This window comes from Laetiporus sulphureus (genome assembly GCF_001632365.1).
Source record: "Laetiporus sulphureus 93-53 unplaced genomic scaffold LAESUscaffold_32, whole genome shotgun sequence".
Taxonomy (NCBI): Eukaryota; Fungi; Basidiomycota; class Agaricomycetes; order Polyporales; family Laetiporaceae; genus Laetiporus; species Laetiporus sulphureus.
Genome location: NW_024468541.1, coordinates 309,081 through 333,810, shown reverse-complemented (window position 1 = coordinate 333,810; position 24,730 = coordinate 309,081). Strand labels below are relative to the sequence as shown.

At 53.3% G+C, this 24,730-nt stretch overlaps 11 protein-coding genes across 11 annotated transcripts; 7 read left to right on the top strand and 4 right to left on the bottom strand.

Annotated features, from left to right (window-relative positions):
• Positions 1-569: 569 nt before the first annotated feature.
• On the bottom strand, positions 570-1,345 carry LAESUDRAFT_761090 (uncharacterized protein; the record flags this gene model as incomplete). Its single annotated transcript, XM_040912858.1, has 2 exons — positions 570-1,127; positions 1,181-1,345. The coding sequence occupies 2 exons, from the start codon at positions 1,343-1,345 to the stop codon at positions 570-572; spliced, it is 723 nt and encodes a 240-aa protein (XP_040762270.1).
• A 1,131-nt stretch (positions 1,346-2,476) lies between these two features.
• Positions 2,477-3,787, top strand: LAESUDRAFT_737939 (uncharacterized protein; the record flags this gene model as incomplete). Its single annotated transcript, XM_040910834.1, has 8 exons — positions 2,477-2,559; positions 2,686-2,720; positions 2,818-2,899; positions 2,959-3,038; positions 3,097-3,175; positions 3,237-3,374; positions 3,435-3,526; positions 3,588-3,787. The coding sequence occupies 8 exons, from the start codon at positions 2,477-2,479 to the stop codon at positions 3,785-3,787; spliced, it is 789 nt and encodes a 262-aa protein (XP_040762269.1).
• A 350-nt stretch (positions 3,788-4,137) lies between these two features.
• On the bottom strand, positions 4,138-5,133 carry LAESUDRAFT_761088 (40S ribosomal protein S6; the record flags this gene model as incomplete). Its single annotated transcript, XM_040912857.1, has 6 exons — positions 4,138-4,156; positions 4,212-4,280; positions 4,334-4,444; positions 4,499-4,954; positions 5,003-5,054; positions 5,115-5,133. 6 exons carry the CDS (start codon positions 5,131-5,133, stop codon positions 4,138-4,140), a joined length of 726 nt encoding a protein of 241 aa, XP_040762268.1.
• A 112-nt stretch (positions 5,134-5,245) lies between these two features.
• Positions 5,246-6,247, top strand: LAESUDRAFT_682748 (uncharacterized protein). Its single transcript, XM_040905801.1, has 4 exons — positions 5,246-5,440; positions 5,491-5,531; positions 5,592-5,792; positions 5,853-6,247. The coding sequence occupies exons 2-4, from the start codon at positions 5,498-5,500 to the stop codon at positions 6,071-6,073; spliced, it is 456 nt and encodes a 151-aa protein (XP_040762267.1). The 5' UTR covers positions 5,246-5,440; positions 5,491-5,497; the 3' UTR covers positions 6,074-6,247.
• Positions 6,248-6,803: 556 nt separating this feature from the next.
• LAESUDRAFT_715565 (uncharacterized protein) lies at positions 6,804-8,422 on the bottom strand (the record flags this gene model as incomplete). The annotated part of the gene is made up of 2 exons (XM_040907160.1): positions 6,804-7,721; positions 7,778-8,422. 2 exons carry the CDS (start codon positions 8,420-8,422, stop codon positions 6,804-6,806), a joined length of 1,563 nt encoding a protein of 520 aa, XP_040762266.1.
• Positions 8,423-9,150: 728 nt separating this feature from the next.
• Positions 9,151-9,786, top strand: LAESUDRAFT_785577 (uncharacterized protein). The gene is made up of 2 exons (XM_040913879.1): positions 9,151-9,192; positions 9,252-9,786. Exons 1-2 carry the CDS (start codon positions 9,175-9,177, stop codon positions 9,576-9,578), a joined length of 345 nt encoding a protein of 114 aa, XP_040762265.1. The 5' UTR covers positions 9,151-9,174; the 3' UTR covers positions 9,579-9,786.
• A 994-nt stretch (positions 9,787-10,780) lies between these two features.
• LAESUDRAFT_737935 (uncharacterized protein) lies at positions 10,781-12,400 on the top strand (the record flags this gene model as incomplete). The annotated part of the gene is made up of 5 exons (XM_040910833.1): positions 10,781-10,831; positions 11,143-11,486; positions 11,547-11,676; positions 11,730-12,142; positions 12,364-12,400. 5 exons carry the CDS (start codon positions 10,781-10,783, stop codon positions 12,398-12,400), a joined length of 975 nt encoding a protein of 324 aa, XP_040762264.1.
• Positions 12,401-15,491: 3,091 nt separating this feature from the next.
• LAESUDRAFT_761083 (uncharacterized protein) lies at positions 15,492-17,707 on the top strand (the record flags this gene model as incomplete). The annotated part of the gene is made up of 4 exons (XM_040912856.1): positions 15,492-15,540; positions 15,599-15,937; positions 16,246-16,997; positions 17,054-17,707. 4 exons carry the CDS (start codon positions 15,492-15,494, stop codon positions 17,705-17,707), a joined length of 1,794 nt encoding a protein of 597 aa, XP_040762263.1.
• Positions 17,708-19,756: 2,049 nt separating this feature from the next.
• Positions 19,757-20,363, top strand: LAESUDRAFT_728004 (uncharacterized protein). The gene has a single exon (XM_040909339.1). The coding sequence runs from the start codon at positions 19,827-19,829 to the stop codon at positions 20,139-20,141; it is 315 nt and encodes a 104-aa protein (XP_040762262.1). The 5' UTR covers positions 19,757-19,826; the 3' UTR covers positions 20,142-20,363.
• A 400-nt stretch (positions 20,364-20,763) lies between these two features.
• On the bottom strand, positions 20,764-21,124 carry LAESUDRAFT_728003 (uncharacterized protein). The gene is made up of 2 exons (XM_040909338.1): positions 21,024-21,124; positions 20,764-20,954 (listed from the first exon to the last, which is right to left on the bottom strand). The coding sequence occupies exons 1-2, from the start codon at positions 21,056-21,058 to the stop codon at positions 20,834-20,836; spliced, it is 156 nt and encodes a 51-aa protein (XP_040762261.1). The 5' UTR covers positions 21,059-21,124; the 3' UTR covers positions 20,764-20,833.
• A 1,692-nt stretch (positions 21,125-22,816) lies between these two features.
• Positions 22,817-24,498, top strand: LAESUDRAFT_728002 (myo-inositol oxygenase). The gene is made up of 10 exons (XM_040909337.1): positions 22,817-23,055; positions 23,114-23,251; positions 23,301-23,369; positions 23,426-23,481; positions 23,544-23,621; positions 23,674-23,726; positions 23,788-23,809; positions 23,865-24,026; positions 24,085-24,164; positions 24,224-24,498. Exons 1-10 carry the CDS (start codon positions 23,001-23,003, stop codon positions 24,408-24,410), a joined length of 900 nt encoding a protein of 299 aa, XP_040762260.1. The 5' UTR covers positions 22,817-23,000; the 3' UTR covers positions 24,411-24,498.
• Positions 24,499-24,730: the final 232 nt, after the last annotated feature.

Sequence of the window (24,730 nt, the reverse complement as noted above, 5' to 3'; positions counted from 1 at the left end):
GGAATGTGGGAAGGAACCGTAGCAAATTAAGATCACAAAGGCAAAAAACCTGTCGACATTTGCTAAGCATTTGCCACATGCACAAATCGCTTCATGTCTGCAGTGTGTACTTGAAGATGTTGCCGAGCGCGCGCATTAGCTCTGCGAGCGGATCAGCCCGCTGATTGCGGCGAGTCCAAAACCTGCGAGGAGAGCAGGCGTTATGTTAGTCCTGTGACGAGAACCAAAGGGTCAGTATATGCGCTTACGAAGGCTCTCACGGATGGTTGCATCAGGCTGCCTGCGCACAAAACGGGTTAAGCTTTCCGCTACAGCATGGGCACTGGGTTGGTAAATCAAATATGATGTCAGACCATCGAACTGCCGGCCGCTTTTGTGATGAAAGAGTTAGAGTTCGCAAAGGACATTTCACTCACCAGAATCAAGCGAAAGACCGATGGACCACGGTACAGCAACCCATGGGTAACCTACTCTAACACTGTCCAGATTCCACCACCATACTACTAGATTACAATATTAGCTTTAAATAACGAGGGTATGCTAAGAGTGCATAAAGACTAGCCGATGAATCAGTATACGTAGGGTATCATCCGGTAAGGCACCTTCTTCGCCCACTCATCCCACTCTGCGCCGAACTCCTTCCGCAACATCGCATCCTCCTGCGGCGCCCGCACCACCAGGCTCGCCGTGCCATAGAAGATCATCGCGGCGTACAGCACTGAGGCAACCTTTCCCGCAGTGGTGTCCAGGATCCCGCACTCCTTCAGGTACGAGCCCTGGCTTGCGTAGCAGAGGCCCATCCCGACGCAGCATATGAAACCGCCGCTGTAGCTCGGGTGGCGCACCCACGCGTATGGGCCGGTGGTGATCAGTTGGTGGTTGTCGCGGATGGAGATCTCGTATGTGAAGAGGCGGCCCAGGGTTCGGTAGCATTGGTAGCGGATGAACCCGCCGACGACCCCGCAGCCGCAGCCCGCCAAGAACATGGGAGAGAGGCCGATGCGGTTGACGAGGGATATTGATCCTGGGACGGCGTTGTGTAGGATCTGTTGGGCGATGGGGTGCGAGGAAAACTTGTTGGCGATAATCACGACCATTTCGATGACGCTGCCAGAGCAGATGAGGAGCTAGTTGGAAATGTCAGTATACTCCAAAGCGCGATGTATCAGGTGCTATATACCTTCAAGCCCCCAGTGTAGACTCTCGCGATGGCCGAGAATATGCGTTCGGCGAGCACGACGTCCTTGGGCCGCTCACTGTGCGGCACAGCGGGATGTGGTGGTGTCAAACATGTGTAGGTAGCCAATGTACCCGCGAAGAGGAAAGGAAGCTTAACGAGAGACATAGCCCGGTGGCGGATGAGGCAGAATATTAAAGCTCAGGACGAAGGGGGGGGGGCGCTGGTAGGCGATGCTGCAGCAACGGCCCCGTCGACGTGGCATTTATGTACAGCAGATAGGAGAAACCTGGAACTTGCTTGAACAGAAGTAGCGGAGGCAGACTGATGGCATGCGACCGAAAACCAGTCTAGTTACCACGAAACCGCTGGCGACGGTGTCACGCAACCTGGATCGAGGTCTGAAACAGCTTGAGGTTGATGCCCCCGACATTACAACATTGGTATAACCATTTGCATGCCGCCCTAGATGACACTGCCGTCACTGCAGAGTATATTTGAGGAACAGTGGATGAAGAGCCCCTTCCGAATTTGTCTTCCCCTTGTACTTGTGCCGTGCAGATTGTGAAGGCGTTTCGGATATTTGCGGTCCAGCATCAGCCAGCGTCCCCTCGCTGGGTCCTATGAGGTCCAGAAGCAAAGTGATTACGGTCGTTTGCTGACGCCTTCGCATATTCGGGGGTTGGCATTGCCACACGATGTCGATTCGGAACCCTCCATCAGACATCATCCTGCCCTGCCCCCTATACCTGCACTTTGTGAGAAAGACTGTTCCATTCAGACGGTGTCACTCCTGAAGACGCGTAAAGAACCGAACATGGTCAGTTGTATACTGTTACTTCGACTACTTCGTGCTAAATATTTGGCGATCACATGAAGGTTGCTAGTAGCAGTCTGAATCGGCGTACCCTTCATCGCTCACCGCGAGTGGCATGGCAGACCACAGCTTCCTTTGGCAAGGATGAAGTTCCGAAAGAAGTTGCATGCGTATGGTTTCGCTGCCGCTCCCGGGATGCCAGTGGGCGGCAGCGGTGTCGGAAGGCCCTTTGCTCGACGACGTAACTTACATCGAAAATTTTGGGACACATTTGCGCACGCGCATGCTATTGGCGACCACAGAATGCGAGGAGGACTTGAAGGTCATCGCAGGCTCATGCGAAGCTGCTCGGAGCACAATCTTCGGCTCAAAAGTATCTTGCACGTGACCCGATATTCGGCACAACTCCCAACCTCGGAACGCCTGTGCGCATCGATCTTGTCGTTCATCAGCAACCACCACCAGCTCACACACCCTCCAGCATGTCCAGTGAGCCAGCTCCCGAAAGTACCCTGCCCTACCCACCCATCCACACGGACAAGAAATTTGTTGTGCTCTCCGACTGGTTGGTCGGTTCGTCTTCATATGAATGCCTGCCGGCATTTCTGCATGCGGTGGACGCGATGGAAAAGGACGCGTCCATCGTGTCCATCGCAGTCTGATGGGCATTTTGGCTGAATGAAATACACAGGGATGGCACGATCACGACGCGCGATTCGAACGACTGTACGTTTGCCTGTAACTTGCTTGGCCGTCGGTGTTGTTCACACCGTACTTTCCGACGAGTCACGCGTTTGAGACTAGATGCTCATATTATTCGCAGATATGACCGATGAGCTCGGCTTCGGCAGAGAGAAGCGGAGGGAGCTGAACCTTGACACGCTCTCTGGGAAGATTACGTTCAGGTGCGTTACCCTTCCAGCCCTAAGGCGGCTTGAGAGCTCATGCGTCCTTGAATGTCCAGGGATTCATTCCGCGAGATGCTCGAGAGCGTCTCCGCGAAAGGTCACTCCTTTGAGTACTGCAAGGAGCAGCTGAAACAAAGTCAGCACTTTCGCAAGCTCGGCTTCTTCACACTGACGAGATCCATGCGCTAAATCAGATATCAAGCTCGATCCCGGCTTTAAGGAGTTCTATCAATACTGCGAGGAGGCTGACATCCCCGTCGTCATCATTTCCAGGTGAGCGGTCAGAGTCACAGCCCCCGTTGCGAGATGAAGACGTGAAGTGACCGCATTGCAGTGGCATGGCGCCTCTGATCCGTGCCGTGTTATCCAGCTTAATCGGCGAGGAAGATGCGAGGAAGATCGAAATCATCTCCAACGACGTGATCATCCACCCAGACGGGAAGTGGGAGATCCAGTACCGCCACCCTTCCAGGCAAGTCTTTCATCGATGAGCAGCGCATGATGCCAGGTTGTTCATTGTCGCGCATCACAGTGGCTACGGTCATGACAAGAGTCAGGCGATCCTACCGTATCGAAAACTGCCAGACCCGCCGACCATTTTCTTCTTCGGCGACGGCGTTTCAGGCGAGTCAATCTGCTCTGCACTTCATGGCATGTTCACTAATCGTACCCATTTCCTGTTCAGACATGTCCGCTGCACGTTACGCAGACGTGCTTTTTGTCAAGCAAAAGGAAGACGGCGAGAACGATCTTCACGCGTACTGCCTACGAGAAGGCATTCCGCATATCCTCTTTGAGAACTTCGCTCATGCGTCATTGGTGGTCAGAAAAGTCGTGGAAGGCAAGATGACTGTGAAGGAGGCGCTGGCGCTAGGCAAGGCCTGAGTTTCGAGATACCGACATCATTGATACCATCCCGCAGCATATGATACCTCCAGAGATCTAGAGACTGCATGGAAATCATGTAGAATAGAAGCAGAATGATACAAGACAATGTGAGGCCTGCAGGTAAACGTTGCACGAAGCAACACAGTACACGAACTGGTCTCATCCCGTCGAGGAGCAGCTAGAGGCACGTCTCGAACCCGCTGCGAAATTCGATGCGTTTCTCTATAGTCGTTCACCATAAGTCATATGGATGCATTGCGAGCGAGAAAGCATAACCAGAACATGACGAAGGGCAGACCAGAGAGGAATGAGCCGCATAACAGTAGATACACCCTGCGACCAGGATTTTAAGCAGTGGCGGCAGCCCTAGAACGAATGAGACGTTAGCGATGGTCGTAGAATACAGGAACAAGCAGCGTACTTCTTGTGTGATGCCTTGGCGGCAGCTGCCTTCTCCTTCTTCTCGGCAATGCGCTTCTGCATGAGAACGCTGCAGGGAATGAATCAATATGCAGCGCGCCGCCAAATGTTTTCTGTACGCACTCGTATTCTGTCTTCTGCTCTTTCTGGCGCTCGATGCGGCGGCGCTGGAGCGAACGGAGATGACGGCGGCGCTGGAGACGGATGGGCGTGACCAGTCGCTGAATCTTGGGACTGAAGCAAAGTCAATGAGAATGAACAAGGCTGCAGGTGTGCTAGACTACTGACGCCTTGGTGTAAGGTCTCGCATTCTCCTTCTTCTGGCTCTTCACCTCTCGCCTGACGACGTACTTCCTCACATCATCCTCCTTCGACAGGTTGAAGAATTTGCGAATCTTGGTCGCACGCTTGGGACCAAGACGCTTCGGGAGCACGGAGTCTGTGAGACCGGGGATCTCGTTCTCGCCCTGCTTGATGATGACGAGGGAGAGAACGGCAATGTCGGGGCCGACGATGCAACCGCGCACAGACTTGCGCTTGCGCTCACCAGTGCGGCGGGGGCGGTAGCACGAGTGGCCATCGGACAGAAGGAGGCGGACACGGTGGGGGACGAGGACACCCTGCTTCATCGGGAAGCCCTGCTTATCGTTGCCGCCAGTGATACGGAAGACGTAACCCTTCCACTCGTCGCCAAGGATGTCACCGGGGACTTCTTGGGAAATCTTCTTCTCGTAGAAGATGCGGCTGGACGGAGGTCAGTAAGCAGCTGAGGATCAGAACGCATTTGCGTACTATTTCCTCTCCTCGTCAAAATCAATGGTCTTTTGCTCCCCGGTCGCGGGGTCTGCGGGTCGAGAGAGCATCAGAGGTCACCCCATCGCGTCTACACCGTGCTCGTACTCACTGGCGATGTTAAGTTTCATGCTAAACGAGGAGCAAGATGTTCAGACAGAGCTGGGGAAGCGGAACACAAGAGACGCACGTTCAGACGAGATGGGCCTTGTTTCCGTCGACGGCAATGACGGCGAGAATCTTGCGCGCGGTGTCGGGAGTGCTTCAGTGCCCAGCTGCAGATGACCCGAACCCGGGCTCGGTGGCGGGTGGCAACAAGGTTTGCAGCTGTACAGTCCCCCCTCAGCCACATCCGCATTTGGCACGTGCGCCACCTTCGCAAGAGCTCAACGGCACCGACGACGACCAGGCCTCAAGACTTTAACCCCCACAATATCTGTGAGTGTTGAGCTTACCCTAGCAGAGAACGTTCTAAAATCTGCCGGCAGAACCGCCATGGGTCGTATGCACGCTCCGGGAAAGGGCATTTGTGAGTCGCGTTTCAGCAGCATATAGGCCGTTCATTCTAAGTTGCATATGTCGCACCCAGCGTCCTCCGCCCTCCCTTACCGCCGCTCTCCCCCTTCCTGGCTGAAGACCACCCCTGATGATGTCGTCGAGCACATCATCAAGCTCGCTCGCAAGGGTCTCACCCCCTCGCAGGTCGGTGTTGTTCTTCGTGACTCGCACGGCATCCCCCAGGTGCGATTCGTGACGGGCAACAAGATCCTGCGTATCCTCAAGTCGCACGGTGCGTGCAGTGGACGTGTCACTGACAATGTCGTTCTCACATGAGAGTTGCACATACCAGGTCTGGCACCACAGATCCCTGAGGATCTCTGGCACCTCATCAAAAAGGCGGTTGCCGTCCGCAAGCACCTCGAGACTAACCGCAAGGACAAGGACTCGAAGTTCCGCCTCATTTTGATCGAGTCGCGTATCCACCGTCTTGCTCGCTACTACAAGAAGAAGCAGCAGATTCCTCCAACGTTCAAGTACGACTCGGCAACTGCATCCACACTGATCGCATGAGCGGGAGATGTTGTATGGATTAGGTGGGGGAGGTCTGGGAGCTCCGGACGTGCACGGGTGGTCGACCGATGTTATACGGTATATTGCCTTTTTACGTGACTCTATCGCGATGCGAAACTCAGGCCGTGTGCCTGTCGCTTTTTTTCTGTGTGGTCAGGGTGGTTGAAATTCCAGATCGTTGCGCTCAATTTTGAATGACCTTGACCATGATGCATGAATTGTGGTTCGCCGAATGATCGGATGATGAGGTAGGAAACTTTATATGGGAGTGTCAGACGTCAAACCATTGTAATCCGGCTAGTTCTGCTGGATATCCGCCGCATCCCAGCGGAAACGATTCTCTGGAGCTTGGCATGCATTGCGCATGCACCGTAAGCATTCTGGAAGCTGACTTGAATTGCGGCACAGCACGCTGTTACAACGTACAGTAATCACCAAGACTAGCGGGAGAGCGCGGTGAGAATTTAACTTTACAAAGTATGCCCTACTGACACTGCTGGATATCAATAATAATAGACCCGAATCAGGTGGCAAGCGTTAAGCACTCGCAGCGAGGTAGAATCAGAGGAGTCAACATGCACGACAGCTTCGACTTGAAATTAACGGACATGTCATCAGCGCTCGCATTAATCTCTTGGCTGTAGTGTATCAAAGTGAGCGAGTGGTTGCGACTGGCCACTTGTTGCGTTTCATTACGAAGCACAGAGGATCCGGAAAGCTTGAAGTAACCTTATATAGTGTCAATACGGAGTCCGTTGTCTCGCATGCGCTTGAGGAGGAAGCTGATGGGCGTGGCGTAAGTGACGTCCGGGTCCGAGGAACGCGTTTCGCCAACACCGCCGGTGAGTAGGCCGCCGATGCGTCCTCGACCGTCGACGATGACAGAACCCGAGTCGCCCTGCTCCGGGAAGGCGAAAGACTTGTGGTCTCGCGGGAGAATGGCCCATTCTTTGGAGATCTTGGCTTTTTCATCGTCGTAGTAGTTACGGGCGTAGGAGAAAATGTTGTTGGCGCGGCCGACGGTCAGGCCGGTAGTGAAGCCGCGCTTGATCACCATGAGGCACGGTTCGTCGTTCTGGTCGAGTGCAGTCGGGTGACGCATCTCCTCGTCCGGAATGGTGCCCTCGAGCTTCAGAAGATGGTCGAACGGATACGTGAAGGAATGGGCATTCCAGCGTCTGGGATCCCAGGAATAGGGATGCATCATACGACTGAACTCATAGACTGGGATGCGGGTACCGAGGTCGATGGCATTGCCGTCGAAATTGCTCGCATCGACCTTGGAGGGGTCGATCTCGACGACGGCCCAGTCCTCGGTATAACCCTCGCCGCTGCTGCCGACGCCGACCTTGATGGGAGGAGAGAGGATGACATGGCCCAGAATGCGGCTCTCCGGGGCGGCCCAGTGAGTCGAAATGTCCTGGTAGAAGGTGTTGAGCTCTTCTATCGCCTTCTTCGCCTTGTCTAACTCGTCCTGGGCATGCTGGCGCTCCTTGTCTGCTACCGGGCTGTCCTTCCCCTTGATCGCCCTAATGCGGTCCTCGTGATACTGGGCATTAACTGCCTTGCCTCCGATCTCGGCCTTGATAGATTCGAGGTACTTGTTGAACGCCGCATCGCCGAAGAGCGTGACGTATGACGAAGCTAGCTGTCGCTCTTATGCTCGAAGTGCTTGTTCTCGTTCTCGTCCGGCGGGAAGACGACGTGGCGAGCAGTGACGAGGAGGAGCCTCTTCGTATTCCCGCCCTCGGCAATGACGAAGCCGCCGGTATTTTCAGCGCAAGGCGAAGACTGGGCACATATTGGGAGACCGAGCGTAGTGGTTAGAGGTTCGCGGACATCTGCGGTGGGGTCGAAAGAGTAGTAGCTGGACGTACGCGTAAGGAGCTTGGAACCGGCCGAGCGGGTAATGACCGACTCGCGGATCTCGACGTCGACGTCGGTGATACCGTATTCTACAAGAAGCTCGCGGCACTTGGAGGCCACGACGACGCCGTCCTCGCCAGAGAGAGATGCGGGCACCACGCCGATCCAGAGGATGACGGGGGCGGAAGACGTTTCGACGTCCCTGATGCGGACGACGTCGATGCTAGTCCATTTGACCTTCATCGTGTCCAGAAGGTCGTGGATCTTGAGAGCCAGGCCGTCTTCCCAGACCTCACTGAGTGGGTGGTTGCCGACGGGGCGGAGCTCCTTGAGCTTGCGGTACGCCTCGGGGCCAGTGGGCTCCTTCCAGGGAGTGGTGCCAGTGCGAGCGACCAAGCGGGGGCCAGAGGGCAGGCCGGCATAGTAAAATATGGCCTCCTTGTCGGATGAAGGGGATGGGAGCGTCGTAGGCCTGTCAGCCATGGCGATCGCGATGCAGGTAGAGACGAAAGCAGAGGAGGTCACTGCAGGAAGAGAGGAGCGGGTTCTTGAATCTTGTGGTGCTCGTCCGCGTCGTGTCTCGTGACGTCCTTCCGAGTCCACGAAAGCGTGCTGCTGAAAAGTGGCCGTCTGGACATACCAGTAACTGCTTCTCGCGCTGTCACAGCTCCGCATACCGTCCCGTCCAAATATTGCCTGGAGCTGACGGGTCTTCTGACGAAGTGCAGGTGCGGCCACTCTCATACGTTACAATTTTTTCGCGTCTCTGATATCGTCTAGCAATGCACTCACCACTGGTTCACAGATAAATCCACACGTGGATCAAAGTCAATGTCACCTGAAGGACTGCTCTTGGTTCAAGTGCGTGCGAAAGGCACGATACGTGAAACGCCGTTGACGCCGTTGTCGGCTCCCTGAATGCTGCAGACAAGAATCGAATAGACTTCTCGAAATACAGGAAGATGCCCTCCGGATTCCAGGGTCGGATCCACGCTCAGGTCTCCAAAGGTCAAGTTCATATGGCGTGTTGCAAGTAAGGTGGCTCTTTCGCGCCACAGCTAAAACTTCGTGATCCCCGCTAGACGCCTGACACGTACCACGTGACAGACGCGTCTACCTACCACGCGCGACATTGTACACAGTCCCTTAACTATTGCAGTCATTGCACTATCAATGCTTCATTGCTGTCGCGCTATCATGGCCGATGCTACTACGATGTCGACAACATTCATCCAATGACGAAGATCGACGACGTACATGCAGATAAGCGCAGACAAATACATCGACGCTACTAGACTGCCCTACACAGTAGTTCCTGTATAAGATCGACAACGCCGTACAGACGGTCTATGTGCTCAACGAGGCCGGTCCCATCAAGAAGATCGACCACAAGCTTGTGCAGCGTGCGAGGCGTATGGGTCTCTCCGATGGACACATCGCTGATCTCGTCTCGTTCGACGAAGACACCATTCGTGCACACCGCAACTCGCTTGGGATCACACCCTTCGTCAAGCACATCGACACGCTCGCCGCCGGGTACCCCGCACACACGAACTACTTCTACACCACATACAACGCGTCCGAACATGACGTCGACTTTAACGAGCACGGCACAATAGTGCTCGGCAGTGGCGTATAACGCATCCGCAATGGCGTCGAGTTCGACTGGTGCACAGTGACGTGTGCGTGTAAGGCGTGCGAGATGGGTGACAGGACGATCATGATGAACCACAAACTGGAGACGGTGCCGACGGACTTCGATGAGGCTGACAGATTGTACTTCGAGGAGCTTAGCTATGAGCGGCTGATGGATATCTACGAGTTGGAGCAGGCGCAAGGTGTCATCGTGAGCTTCGGCGGTGAGTCTTGCTTTCGTTAACCACTGGTCAACGTGGGACTCATGCTGACATTTCTGCTGCAGGTCAACTACCTCAAAGCGTATGCTTATCACCGTTGCAAACTTTGCAATCTTGAGCATGGTAACCCTCTACTCCGTAGGCTAACATGTACACAATATCCGTGTGAATATACCGTTCATTTGGATCCACTGCGGGGCTCCTTCCAAGTCTGCAGTAGTGGTGGTATGTTCTGTCGGCAACCGTGAATTATGGTTCGGCGAAACGATCAGATGATAGGGCAGGAAACTTTATATGTGAGTGTCAGACGCAAACCCATTATAAACCGGCTAGTTCTGCTGGATATCCACCGCATCCTGGTGGAAACAATTTTCGGGAATTTGACATACATTGTGTGTCCTAAGCATTCTGGAAGCTGACTGCACAGCACGCTCTTACAACCACGAATCACCAAGTTTGGCGGACGAGCGCCGTCAGAAATTGAGTTTCCGTGAGTATGCCTGCTGACACTGCTGGATATTGATAACCGAACTGAGTCAGGATAGTCAGCTGCCAATCTTGGTCCGAGTGGCAAGTGTCAAGCGCTCGCAGCGAGGCGCAATCAGAGTAATTGACACGCACGACAGCTTCGACTTGAGGATATTCGGACATGTCATCAGCACTTGCGTTGATCTCACGGCTGTGATGAATAATGTGAGTAAGTAGTTGTGATTGGTCACAGTAATACTTTTATGTTCCATCTCTATTCAATCTGTTACAGCGCACAGGAGAGCTTGAAGTAACCTAATACCACAGCGTCAATATCGCCCTATCTGTCACCTGCCTCCTGCCCTCTCCTGCCGGAGTGTACAGCTGTTGACATGGCTGGTCTAGATATCTGACTATCTGCGATCAAGCTAACCTGGATATCCCAGCTGCCACCCACCCGTGCCATGCCTGTGCTTTGACCACGCAGAAGGAAGCAACGTCCGACGTCGCATCGGATATGTGTCCGCGAGATATTGAGCGCATTGCATCTGCGCCCAGAGACAGAAGGGTAATTAGCAGGACATTTTGTGGCTGCGCACGCGCCGAGGTCTTTGGTACAAAATTGGAGGCCCCTCCGTTCTCTCTATTCCGGCCACAGCCAGTCACCTTGGTCATTCGATAACTGTGTTCGCAGTTCATACGTGGTGCGTCTCCTCCGATATCCATGCACACTCTACAGCTGATGTGAAATATACCTACTGCCACCGCCATATATAAAGCTGCACTCAAACCTTCAAGGGCCATCATTTACTGGACCCAGCCTTCATGGCAGTCGCACTGGCAGCAAACATCACTTTTCAAGAATTGCAAGAGTTGCAGCGCCGCAGGGGCGGCGGTGGTCATGGTGGTGGTCATGGTGGTGGTCATGGCGATGGCTCATCCGGCGACGGCAAGAGCAGCAGCGGGGAAAAAGGCAGCAGCGGGAAACAAAGTAGTAGCGGGAAGTCTGATGGAATTTCATCTTCCAGTGGCACCAAATCCGGCAGGAGTTCATCAGGCGACAGCAGCGAACGTCCGGTACCCATCTCCGGCTCCACAGCAGGCAGAACCACTGCGCTGGCGTATGGTCCCGGAGGGGGTCGCTCAGTCGTCATACCATTCGAGAGCATTTTTGCCGGACGCACTTCGGGCGGCGGCACGCGTAACGAAGTATACGGCTCAGAGTGAGCGCCTTCATGCATCCACGAGAAGATGCTGAAAACTTACTGATACACTATGGCCAGCTACTATGGTAGTGGGTATCCATATGATACAGAACGAGGCGTCTCCGGCCGGGGATTTCCATTCGTGTTCTGGCCCGTGGTCTGGGGTGGCTACCACGGTTATGGTGCACCGTACCTATACGACCCCGAGGTGATGAACAATTGGTCGTGATCAGAAATTGGCTGACCTCTTTATCCCATCAGTATGGGTCCACCAGCAATACAAGTCGACCCGGGGGACCACTAGCGCAAGCCAACTTCACCAGCTTAAACGGCAACAACACCTTCTACATAATTTCGGACAACAGCACGGTCACCTCGCTCATCACCTCCGTCCGAGACAATTGCACAGTAGGGCCGTTCTCGTCCACCGTCCCCATACCATTCAACGGGACATTGTCGGATCCCCTCCCGGAGCAGGCTATCCAGTACTACCGCGCGAGCTCCGTAGCGTTGACGCTTGCAAGATATAACGACACTGCTGCGTTGAGTAATAATCCCAACGCCACGCCCGTCGTGCTGCCGAACTGGATCAATCACACTCTGCTCGACTGCCTGAACGGCACAATCGCGGAGGCGGTGCCTCTGATAAACGCAGCTGACGCTCGATGGGAAATGTTGATGTTCAATCTCCTGGCGCTCCCGTGGGTGTGTTGGTACCTATTATTTCATCGATGAGTTGTCGCGCTTGGCGTTTGTGTCAATGTCATGCCACGAATAGTGACTCCAGATAACTTTCTTCAACTTTCATAACGAGACTCGTGGTGTGGTTTCTGAGGGCTGACCTGTATACCTGCACGCCGATAGAAATAGACTCACGTCGTTGCTTTCTACACAGATGCACTCATAACCTTCGATCGGCTAGCCTTCATTAATCCCTTCCTCGGGTTGAGTTCCTGACGGCAGACATGATGCGATTTAAAAATGTGGAAAATAGTGTGGGAATGTCGGCTGATGTCTTACACTTGTGATAAAGGTTTTGCCAATGTAGCATTTAAACGGCAAATAGCGCACATTTGCAGCCAAAGGGAAACATTTTCGACATGAAATGCCATGGTTGCAAATATTTGTCGCATGTGTAAGAAATCAGTCGACATTCACACACAATTTCCCACATTGATAAATCGCATCATGTCTGTGGCTGTGGACCAAACCGTGCGAGTCTTCACGTGATAAAATTGGCGTCTGTTGAGTTTCTCGTGCCGGTTCATCGATGTATTTTGTGGAGGTAAAGTGAGTTATGAGTGCTCATTATTACAAGACAGGACTGCTAGATGCATGCCACAACAATTGCGCGAAAGAAGAATAGCGAAAGTTAGTCCGGCAGGGGAAGGCCAAAGGCATACATCGGTTCCTGCATCCTCAATTAGATTGATTCCACCCTAGAGAATATGAGGCGCGGCTTTTGCGAGCGATCGTGACGGCCATTCAAGCCGAGATCATGCATCATGCATCAGGAATGTGACAGACGACTTATTCGCCGATAGACGTGAAATTCAAATGTGGTGCGTCCTCTTCAATTCATCACCCTCTCCATCGAATGAATGGTTGAACGGAGCATGAGCTGAGAATCACGATAGTTCTGCTTCAAATCATACTAGTAATATGCACCGTTCTCGCAACATCGTCACAAAACGATGACGAGTTGTGTGCATTCTTCACGGCAGCAACACGCTCAGAGTAAGGGTTCCAGCCGCGGCCACGCGGCGCTTTTCGAGTGAGACGTATCCCAGAGATAGCTAAAATCATTTGATAATTCGACTGTGCGGATAGACGATTCCATAACAGAAGGTGTGAACGGTCTACAACACCGCTGAAAGCAATCGGCCGTGGCATGAGGAAGTGACGAAGTCAATATGTTCAAGCTTGCTCACCTAGTTGCCGTCATGCACGATGGCCGAACATATATGCATATATAATATCGCTCATCCGTACTTTCGGGAGAAACATTTGGATCGCACCGAGATACCCATGAAATTTGAATGTGGGCTGACACACGCTTCATTCGTCGACCGAACCCGGTTCATATCAGACAACTCCAACGAGACTGGTGAGAGGGCCAACATCAGCAAGAAGGCACAAGATCGAAAACCGACCTAGTCCGCTTGCCACGTTCGCACCATGAGTGACTTTCATCAGAAGCTGAGCCTGAAGGTTCATTTTTACGTCCTCCGTCCCGTCCGCCGGCTCCCAGAAGCTTTGCGGCTGATGCGGCAATTAGGAAGCACTAAGTAAAGGCTGTACGCCTCGAGAAAGTGAAGTTACAAACTCCCGAGCCGTGGACATGGAAACAGTCGAGTACAAGTGCGGCTCGAAAGAGGAAGGTGGTTGGGGCTGTAAGTCGGGTGTGCGCTACGCCCGTCGCTGGATGCAATGCCAACTTCCTTCAAAGCGAGACAACGAGCCGTACATGCAGCTATCCTGCGGGCTGTCCGACCCGGATGAATGATGCTCTTCGGGTGTTTCTGAGGCTCGCGGGAGCAGCATTTATGGGACAAAGAGAAGACTTCGCGGCGTACCCTGACCTTCCTTCGCCCATGGAATCACAAAGAATCTTCCAGCGTTTTCGAGTCTTCTAGCGTTGAGGCCGGTCGCCATAGAGAACAGAAAGAGACCCAATCAATGCGCGCAATGTACAGTACCGGACGGGACGAGACCGCGAAGATCCGCTTTGTTTGTCCGGAGATTGTGTTATTTACCAAGCAACTGAGTCCAGATCTGAAACACTTCTCCACTCGATGCGAGTCCCTGGGCGACGTACTGATGTGAATTTCGCAGCAGCAGACTTGATCCTAGGAGCCAGCTGTTTCTGGAACGGAGAGATAAGCTACTCAGTGCGTTCGTTCGAAGGTGCCTCTTAGCAGACAAGGAAAAGGTTTCAGGTTCAATGCATGTGGGTCAGACAGTTAGCGTCATTTGATCATGGAAGGAATTCCGACTGTTCAGGTCCCTGAAAATGAGCTCGTCATTTCGTCGAATATGAGGGGCGAATCGCCTACCATCATCCGACTAATATACAGAAGGCCACGCGGAGCTCGGAAGTTCGGAAGAGTGCCGCAATCATTGCCAAACCTTTTGGATGGATCGTGTCAGGCTGCTGACCACGAGGCAGATGATAACCCGTGAACGCGGCAATAAGCGCCGTCGGCAAGCGAACAGAAGCAGGAAACTTCCTATATTGAGAACGTGAGATGCGAGTGCCTAGCCTGCATACGTAACGTGTCCTCGGCGCTCGTTCCACCCAACCCCCAAGCATTGACCCCCTGTCGCGACACCTCCAGGTAGCAGACGTCGCAGAGAAGCCAGCTGATGGCGTAGTAGGTCCTCCATTCACCGGAGAACGCTCAGTGCAAACCGTGGTGTCCTGGCGCGCCAAGCATCTGCCCACAGTCCTCCTATATCCGAGAGGAAGTTAGGAATTCCGTCTAGCTTTTCGGCGAAGAGGCATTCCCGAGTAAAATGAACGCGCGCGGTTGAGCGTGAGCCGGAGCCATTCGGGCACAAGGTCGTTTCCCTTTCTGTATACAAGCTAGTGCACTTATCGGGAGGATGACCTTCGTGGGGACCTCGGACAGCTCTAATGTGGAGGGCAGAGATCGTGCATCTGAGCTGCGTGCTTGGCTTTTTATGCTTGGCTGGGACTATGGGAGGCATTCCTACGTGAGGAGGGTTTCAGCAACGTCGAATCGAAGGGAGGAAGAGGTCAGGAAGGAGACAAGAGCGGGAGAGCAAGCGGTGCCACGGGTCCCAGTCGGGGCATGAGAAAATCGCGGGGATATTCGCGGGCTCGTATCGCGTGTGATGGGAGGGCGATATAAAGACACGAGAACAATAAGCCGACCTTCTCGAGCCTCGTTCTCTCCCTCTATTGTCTCCCCCGGTTTGGGCAAGCCGCCACGTCTGGCGAATAACGGAGAGATTGTATCCCACATACCCATCGTGATCAACGCCAGACAATAAATCGCCATGCCTTCTTCCCGTGTGTCCCAGCGTAGACGGTCGTCATTGGCTTCCGGTGTGTCTTCAATGGCAGTAAAATGGGACAGCGGATGGCTAATCATCGCTCATCGTAGGCATCACTACAGTGAGGGCTGGCAAGTATGGCGTCACACAATCGTCCAACTCACCTCGGAATGTTACCTTTGCACCCAACGTAACACCTGGCACGTACAACGAGCCCGATGGCGCATCAAAGGACGATACTCCATCGCCCGTCAATGCGTTGTTCCCTCCTTCGCAAACACCAGCACCAGCACCGACACGTCGACGGGCGCCACCCGGCAAGCGGCGGTCGCAGGGATACATCCCGCGGCCTCCGAACGCATTCATGCTCTTCCGCGCCGACTTCGTGCACCAGAGGCACATTCCGGGATCTATTGAAGCTACTCACGGTACCTTGTCTAAGATCATTGGTGAGTGTGCTTTCTTGATCTCGTGAGAATGTGGAGGGCAAGTGAGGCTGGCGTTGTGTGAGGTGGAATGCATGCTCAGCGCCGCCGTTGCACGACTTAATGGCAGTGCCGAAGCTGCCAGCAATTGCGGTAGAAGTGAATCGATTTCTTGGTCTTATCACTGTCCTTTTTGTGGGAAGGCGCGGGAATGATTTTCCTATTGTGGCATTGCACGTGCGCGCGTGTCGCTAGTCGCGCGACGCAAGTCCCCTTTGGAATTGCCTTAGGTTTTGTGTAGGCGGAGTATTTGACCACCTTTTTATTGTCAGGTAATCTCTGGCACGCCCTTCCTCTGGAAGAAAAGAGGACATGGGAGAATCTAGCGAAGAAAGCAAAGGCTGAGCATCGCCAAATGTACCCTGACTACCGCTTCCGGCCAGTGCACAAGAAGAAGGGCGAGAAGAATGCGAAGAAAAAGGGAAAGATTCCGCTCCCGGAACCGGATGAGCGTCGCTGTGAGGACATAACCGAATTTCTGATCGAGGGCATGAAGGGCGACGAACTCGCCGCGGCCGTGCGTCAACGGGACATGGAACGATCGCGTTCGCGAACACGCACCGCTAGTCCAGGTCCTTATGCAGGTTTCAACCCCCCATCGTTCCCTCCGATGTCGCAGTTGCATCAGCCGACTCCCATATACGCGCAACGCCGCTCCTCTTCTGTTCCTCCGCCAAGCATGTACTATCCGATCGTGCTACCCAGCGTACCGTTCTTCGGGTCGCGCGCGCCCTCACCAGTCGGGCACATTTCTCGTTCGCAACGGATCGTCCAGGGCCATCGCCGTGCCTCAAGTGTGCAGCCTATTCCGTCGCGTTCGTGGACGATGCCCATGGAGACGTCCGAGCAAATGGGCATGCCGGAAGTTTGGCAACTACAGCGTGACTGGTCGCCTTTGCCTGAGCCGGACATGTCGCTCTTCCAGCCCGAGTACACGAGTGGTGGAATGCAGGGCGGATTGCCCTTCACACCTACCGTGGAGAACGTGGCGCTGTTTGCTCAGGACTGCTCTCAGAATGACTTCGTAAGTAATCTTGATGACCGACTCAGCACATGTATGCTGAGAAACAATATCTCCAGCAAAATTATGACTTCAATGACGCCTCCCAGCATCAGCAGCATCAACAGCATCAATCGCTCTCCCTCAGCATCAGCCCTCTCGATGCCGTCCCAGTCGATCTTTCCGCTCCTGTGGCTGAGTCACCAGCGATCCCTCCTTTCTCGTCAGTCTCCTCGCAGCACAGCCCGATGTCCGCGTCATTCGACTTCTCCGCTGGTTTCGCGCCTGGTGTCGATGGGATGTCGCTTGGCCCTCTCGACATGGTCAGCGGCTGGGCTCCCAGTTCCGGGCCGTCGTCGACGGTCTCGGGCTCGCCCGCGCTATCGGAGACCTCCTTGCCCATGCCAAACCAGATGATCGTTGGCGGTGTAGATGTCCAGGCCAGTGTGCTTGCACCGCAGCCTATGCACGCGCAGGCATTTGGATGGAGCCAGCAGGTCCACGAGCAGGTCCACGTGCAGGTCCACCAAGATGGCCTCCTGCAGCAAGTACCGGCGGCCACGGAGCACCCACATCAGGGGTACGCACCTGCGCTCGAGCAGATGTGTGGCACCGCACAGGTCTTCCCGCAGTTCGACTCCGGCATGTTCGTCACGGAGGGCTACGTGACCGACGCGCCGATGGAGATGGGCTTGGATGATGCCTTCAACTTCCACCAGGCGACTGCATTCTAGATTAATGACTCACGTTCTCGTCAATCAAGGATTATCCATACTCACGTACGCATGTTCCTCGCGCTCGCATCTATATACAGCTGTATCCCTTCCTGAACTGTCAGGTCTCGACATTTGTAGCACTAGCCTTTTGTCCTTTCAGCTCTGTTTCTGTTGGCCTCTCTCATCAACCTCCGTGTAGCCTTATGCCTCGTACGATACATACCCGTAATACCCGTCTTTTTCTTTTGTGTCTGCCTGGTGTATGTGCATACTTCACGTCTTGTTGCGGTTATAACATAATGTTTTATGCAAAATTGAGCCTGTCGCAGGATCGCTTCGGGCGTTGTCGGGCAGTCCCCAATGTCTTTCCACGAAGTTATAGGAGTACGACTGACAGCTGGGGCGGTGGGAGTATGCCTATGGTCCGTCGGTTGTAAGCTGGTAGTCATGGATGGCTGCAGGGAGACTTAGAGACGGCCGAGCGCGATAGAGCAGGTAGCATTGCAGGAGGACGAGGCCACACGCGAGAAGGAACGCAGTGAGATGCCGATGTTGTCTGCAAGCATGGTCGAGCGGCGAGCCCAGGCGAACGCGTGCAAGATACGCTAAGAAGAAGACACGGAACGTGAATCTGAGACGAGATGACTGCATCCTCGACGAGACTGCTGGCGCATGCGAGGAACCGGATCAATGGGTCGGTCAATTGCAACAATCCTTTGCTCGTTCAGGCGGCACATGCTCAGAAATCTTCGATAGATGGCACAGTGATAGATCAATAGATAGCTCTTGAGCCCTTCCCAAGTCCGAGGTCTTGTAGCCTTCTTGGGGAAGATCAGCTGCGGCCAGAGAGGACAATGTAGTGCAGATGTCCCACGAGCTCGTGCACTTCAGTGGCATTTCGTATAAAAACGCGGCGGTGGGTTGAGACGCGAGCTAGGCCACTGCGACACTGCGACCTGAGTGAGCAACTTATTTGCTGATATAGATAAACATGAATGCATAGATATAGTTGCAAAAGAAAATCAAGATGGCGAGGACGTACAATTCAAGTTGTATGTGCAAGTTGATGAGTGGACCCTGATTGAACGAGTGGTCAGTCGGTGAAAGGACGGACATGGATGTGCTTGTGAATTGCCAAAAGTACAAACTGCGCTACGCTGGCAAATCGCACCTCGTTCCACGTTATCGGAGCCTCTTGCGCAGGAATACCCTAGGAACATGGCTTGTCAAGTACAAGCGAGAGTCTCAAAACTTGAAGCCAAGTGGTCCGATATGAGCTAACGTCCGTCTCGTGCGCCCGAGTTCAGCATACACTATGCATAAAGTTACAGACGCCTCACCACTTTGTGGTGGAGATCATGAGTCGATTCTCTGACAGAGATACGGTGAGCTGCCTTGAGGCTTGCACGCGCGAGGGCTTCCTGGCATCCGTCGCTGCCAATAGACAACTCATTTCATCCGATACCGAAGGATTCTGTGACATAGGGCAACACGCATTGTTCAGCTGAGGATTAGGACGGAAAGACTGACATGTGTGACAGTGTGTAGTTGCCGCGAATGCATGTCACTATTTGCGCCACAATGTCTCTGTGCGACCTCTGTCTTCTTCGTCTTGCAAGATACCCGGAAGTCACCCTGCACATTCCAAGTAACGCTTCATTGAGGCAAGTTGCAACAGTCTCTTTCTGGAGCAGTCAAACGTCTGCTACGTGTTCGAAACCTCTAGTGAGAATTCAAAAAACGCATCACTGACGACTGGCCGCAGGTGGCCACAGAGACAGGAAGTGCGTACAGATGCAATGATCGATGAAGCACTCGAACCCGCTCTGCATGTGTGCGATCGAGAATAATTCTCTGGACCAAGAACATCAATGCCGCGTTGCGAAAGGCTGGAAGTAGAGGAACCGTAGTCTGCCTTTTGACGCGGGGATCTTGTCGAGAGGTCGGGTTTTTCGAGCGGAGATGCAAATCTATTAGGAATAGGCTTTTCGGACTTTGTAATCGCGTGTAATGTTCGTTCCAAGAGTTACGTTTATTGTGTAGCCCCCTTGCTTCTTCTGCCATGTCTGCTGCTGCTGCCGCTGTTCTCACTGCTAGTCTGTCATGCGGTGGAGCTACTCAGCCTCTGTGACAACCCATGGATTCAACTAGGGCTGCGCACATGGATATCATACTCGGTGAGATCCAGAAATGTGGTTGGACAATCGGCTCCTTTCTGTTTGACCTCTTCACTCTGCCCCCGCACTCTCGAGAGGACAGAAATATTGCGCCAGTATCCCAGCTCCGTATCCAGATGGTTTCAAAAATTTTCCATAGAGAAACGAGCATGAAGGCCCATCATCATGCATACTTTCGCCACTTCGCACGTCCACTGCCATCCAGATCAGGGCAGAATCATCGCAATCCCTTTGTGATACGCACGCTGTCGGTATCTACCAGGATAGTGTGCTAAGTTTTCGTCTTCAAATTGTCATGGTTGCGAGCCTTTTCTCGATGAGTGCTCGCAATCTTCATTTATTAATGTTCTACAGGATTATTGGTAGCTGACTGTTTGCTCACACTGCACACATGGAATCTATGTGCTCAGAGGATACTTTTCAACTTTTGTGAACTTTCTTCGGAAACACAATCATATTGTAGACTATCAGAGTCTATTGGAGATTTGCTAGATGACATAGTAGAATGTACAGCTAAGGGATTGACAACGTAAGCGGGCACAGATGCGAAGAAGCAAAGCGCATCCGAGCGCGCCTCAGACGCGTTGCGACGCATCCAGTGCTTTGTGTGTAGTCACACGTGATGTCGGACTTCAATTTTTGCCGCCCTCCCAACACGGACCCCCCAATAGAAAGCAGACGTCAGACAAGGATATCCGGAGCGTTCCCGCGGAGGTTTGAAGGAATTGTCTCGTCTGCCCACGGGAGACTAAGGAACCGTGTAAGAGCGGCAATCCCGGCGGGGCGTGAGAGGCGCAGTCACATGACTCGTGCGCACGCGTGAACTCGGTCCGGCTAGCCGTCGCACTGGCTTGCTGCTGCCACCTGCGATGTTCGTTCAAAATGAAGGTCTGGTCCAGCCGTTAGCGGGTCGGTGGGCCTGAATGCTAGCTTCACTAACTTCACTATCACTCGTGGTGCTTCTGCTTCATTTTTTCAGCTTACCTACAGTTAGACTGCCTTCGGGCCGCTTTAGATGGTTTGCCGCAGCATCGAACTTGAAGATGTGGTCAGGCCGGTCCAACCTATGGTGCTGCGCTGCTTTGTTGGTGAGTTGGGTAGTTAAGTCTTATCATGTCCGTACAGAGCAGCTTAGCGTGTTTTCTTTCGGGGCCCAGTATTTTTGCCCAAGAATGTGATGTCGCGAATTCATAGCAACTGCTTTGTAACAGTGGGTAGAAGCAAGATGAGAGTATTTTGAATAGATGTTATCTTACGGTGAGCTTGCATGTCCAGCTTTCCAGAAATCAACGAAATATTGTGTCAATGACCCGGGTAATCGTTCCATCTCTCACTGACAGGACGAATTAGCCCATGATCACGTCGTCCTTTTTCAAAGACATGCGACTCTCTACTTTAAGAGCTTCCGCGTCCCATGAGAGATAGCTCGGAAGATTTCTCGTCGGTTTCTTCTGTTTCAACGCTTCCGACCCGCTAAATGTGCTTGAGATGGTGCGTGAAGCAGGTCATGTCTGTCTCAAGCTCATGATAGCGATCCAGAACGGCGGAGAGAAGAGCCTTCGAGTTGTAGTACCCCGTGGGGCTGCATGACCACACATATCATGCCTGTTGTCGCTTCCGACGTGTTCTTCCGCCGATAAAATCCAGAAGGACTCAACGGCAGGCTAGATGCAGCAAGACCAGCTCACGGTGAGGCTCTGACCAGCACAACGTGACCCTGACATATCGGCTTGCGAAGGAAGCATGGAACGCGAAAAGACAGACTGGAACTTCGGTCCGAGTTGCGACCATGCATGCCCGCTTCATCAGGCTCCTCCAAGTTTCTAGACTTCGCTCACATGGGAGATCGCGACACCAACGTCTGTTCAGCACTGATGCCCCAACGATCAATAGCTACTCGCACCCTTCGGTCCGAGTGGAGCTGTTGGATGCCACGTTCAGCTGAGATCGACAGGTCACTGTCTCGCTTCTAATGGTGCACGTTTGCCGTCTCCTTCTGATGCATATCGAAAATATGCGGACCCACTGCTACCCCAAAAGTGTCGCGAGATTCATGTGACACTGTATATCATACATACTGCTTGTCCTCTTATCTCATGCATAACTGAAGCCCGCCAATATGGAGATCTCGACTGAGAGAGGATGTTTACGTGCGTCCTCTCTAGGAACCCGGAAAATATGCAAGCAGCCTACAGATACATATCGTTGATCAGTGCAATGCTTCTCAGCGGGACTTTCTAACCATGACATCGCCGAACGCTATTATTGGGCCTTTCTTAGCTTGCAGCCGGCTTTATGTTCATAGATCTGATTTTAACCCCGCAGTGCGGGGAAGCTTTCCCCGAGCGATCCAGAATCACATCAGTTGCCTGGTCGAGAGCAAGGTACTGCAGTCCACAACGCTAGTCGGACCGGAATACCGAGCTCGATCTCTGTGAGATCGACAACTTATGCAGAACGATGGCAGGGACTGGACTCGTCATTACGGTGCATGACCCCAAAAATTGCCAAATGGCAGAGAGGAACTGCGGTAGCTGCTGGATATTCTTCCTTCCGTCTTCGACCCTGTCTTCGCAATTCGGACCGGACACTCACTTTCAGTCAGCTTGCACGTCGAAGAACGTCTCTGTAGATGTTGTTGAATCCGCGAAATTGGAAAGTCGGCATCATGACCACCATTGTGGCTGAAGAGAAGGTGGCCGTCAATGCGGCACCCGGGCCGGATTCCTTGCGGGGGTTCGCGTGATCTTATCACTGAGGGCTGCTTGTCGCCACAGCCACCGCGCTCATCACCAGTCAGAAAATATTAATTCCTGACAGCCATGGACAGCTATAAGAGGCCTCCGACGTGTCCCTCCCACACTCCCCAGCTCCCACCAGCTCCAGCGAAGAACACCACCAGCACCACTGGGGCACATCGGCACCTGACGTAACTTCCTGGCAACAGCTCGGGCCCGCAAAGCATATTACTTGGGTAATTCAATCTTGCCGATCGCGCCGCGGCCCTCAATACAGAATTGCTGCTTCGCGTCTTCCTCGCCTGCTCGCTATACTTATAAAGATCACCTCGATCGGAATCCGCACTACTTCCCCGCACGACTCTTTTCGGCACCTCTACTCAACTTGCCACCACCATGCACGTCGTCGACGCCCGCGCTTTCGATGCTGTCTCGGACGCTGTTGATCAGGGTGTGTCCATCGTGTAGCGTTTTCGGTGTAAGTCATGAAGTGACCTTTGTTCTGCTAGTGAACAAGATCAAAGGTGCCAAGGCCGCTGCGGCCTGGGATGAGTCGTCCAAGTTCGACACAGAGAAGGACAAGTCCGCCTTCCGCCAGTACGAGGCGGCTTGCGAGCGTGTCAAGAATTTCTACCGAGAGCAGCATGGTGCGTCCTCCCGTCCAATCCCTTCTGCTGGTCGTTGACACTGCCGTAGAAAAACAGACCGTGGCATACAACATCCAGGTCCGACAGAACTTCAAGAAAACCGTGCGTGCACGGATGGGTAAACAGTCGCCTTACGTTATCTGTCATGCTGTGCTGATGGTTTGTTGCCCTCAGGCATCTGGGAGGCGATGGAGACGCTCGACAAGCTCGTCGATGACTCCGACCCAGACGTCAGTCGTATTCGCAGGACGCAGTTAGTTGACTCCTCCTGACAAAATTCCGATGCGTGCAGACGAGCGTCACACAAATTGAGCATCTCCTGCAAACTGCCGAGGCAATCCGGCGGGATGGAAAGCCCGAATGGATGCAGGTGAGGTGTCTCACCGGACTCATGGTATGGGGATTTACTAAATTCTGCATAGGCTGCAGGACTAGTGCACGATCTGGGCAAGCTGCTCTTCTTCTTCGATGCGCAGTATGTTCAAGTATTTCAATCCGGTGATTCCCCTTACTGACGAGAAGTCCTTCTATTACAGAGGCCAATGGGACGTCGTCGGCGTACGCCTCCGATACATGGATGTATTTGGCCATTTGCTGACATTGCACTTCACAGGACACCTTCGTCGTCGGATGCAAGTATTCCGACAAGATCATCTACCACGAGACGTTCGCTGGGAACCCCGACAGCAAGGACTCCATCTACTCATCCGAGTATGGCGTGTACGCACCGCATTGCGGGCTCGAAAACGTCATGCTGTCTTGGGGGCATGATGAGGTGCGTCTATGCGCTCTCACGCTTGCAACCTGGACTCTGACAGACCGTGTCTATTCAGTATCTGTACCACGTGCTGAAGAACCAGAGCAGCCTCCCGGTTGACGCGCTCTATATGATACGTTACCACAGCTTCTACCCGTGCGTTCGGTTTGAAATTGCTTTCTGTTCCGTGAAATGCCGACCGTCAATTAATGCAGGTGGCACCGCGAGGGCGCGTATTCCCACCTCACGAACGCGGACGACGAGCGCGCGCTTGTTGCAGTGAAGGCGTTCAATCCATATGATCTCTACAGCAAGAGCGATGACCCGGTTGACCCTGTGAAGCTCAAGCCGTATTATGAGGAGCTGATCGCAAAGTTCTTCCCTGAGGTCATTGAGTGGTGAAGTGGTAACCGATTTCGTATATGGAATAAAAAGTTACTTTGGACTTTCTTTGCTCCTTTGCTCCGTCTTGTTTCTATGTCTGTACGCTATTTCTCGCACCCGTGACATTATTTCGCGCGCATCTGCACAATTAGATTATATGTGGATATATCCTCGTCTGCTCGGAGAATATAATATCGTCGACTGATCAATGCATTCAACATTGCAAAAACATAGTCAACAGTCATCGGTGAATATTTGAATACTCGCGCAACGTTCCAGAGAACATGGGCAAAATGCGGACCGAATAGCGTGAGACAACGCGGCTTTTCAGCCGTTCT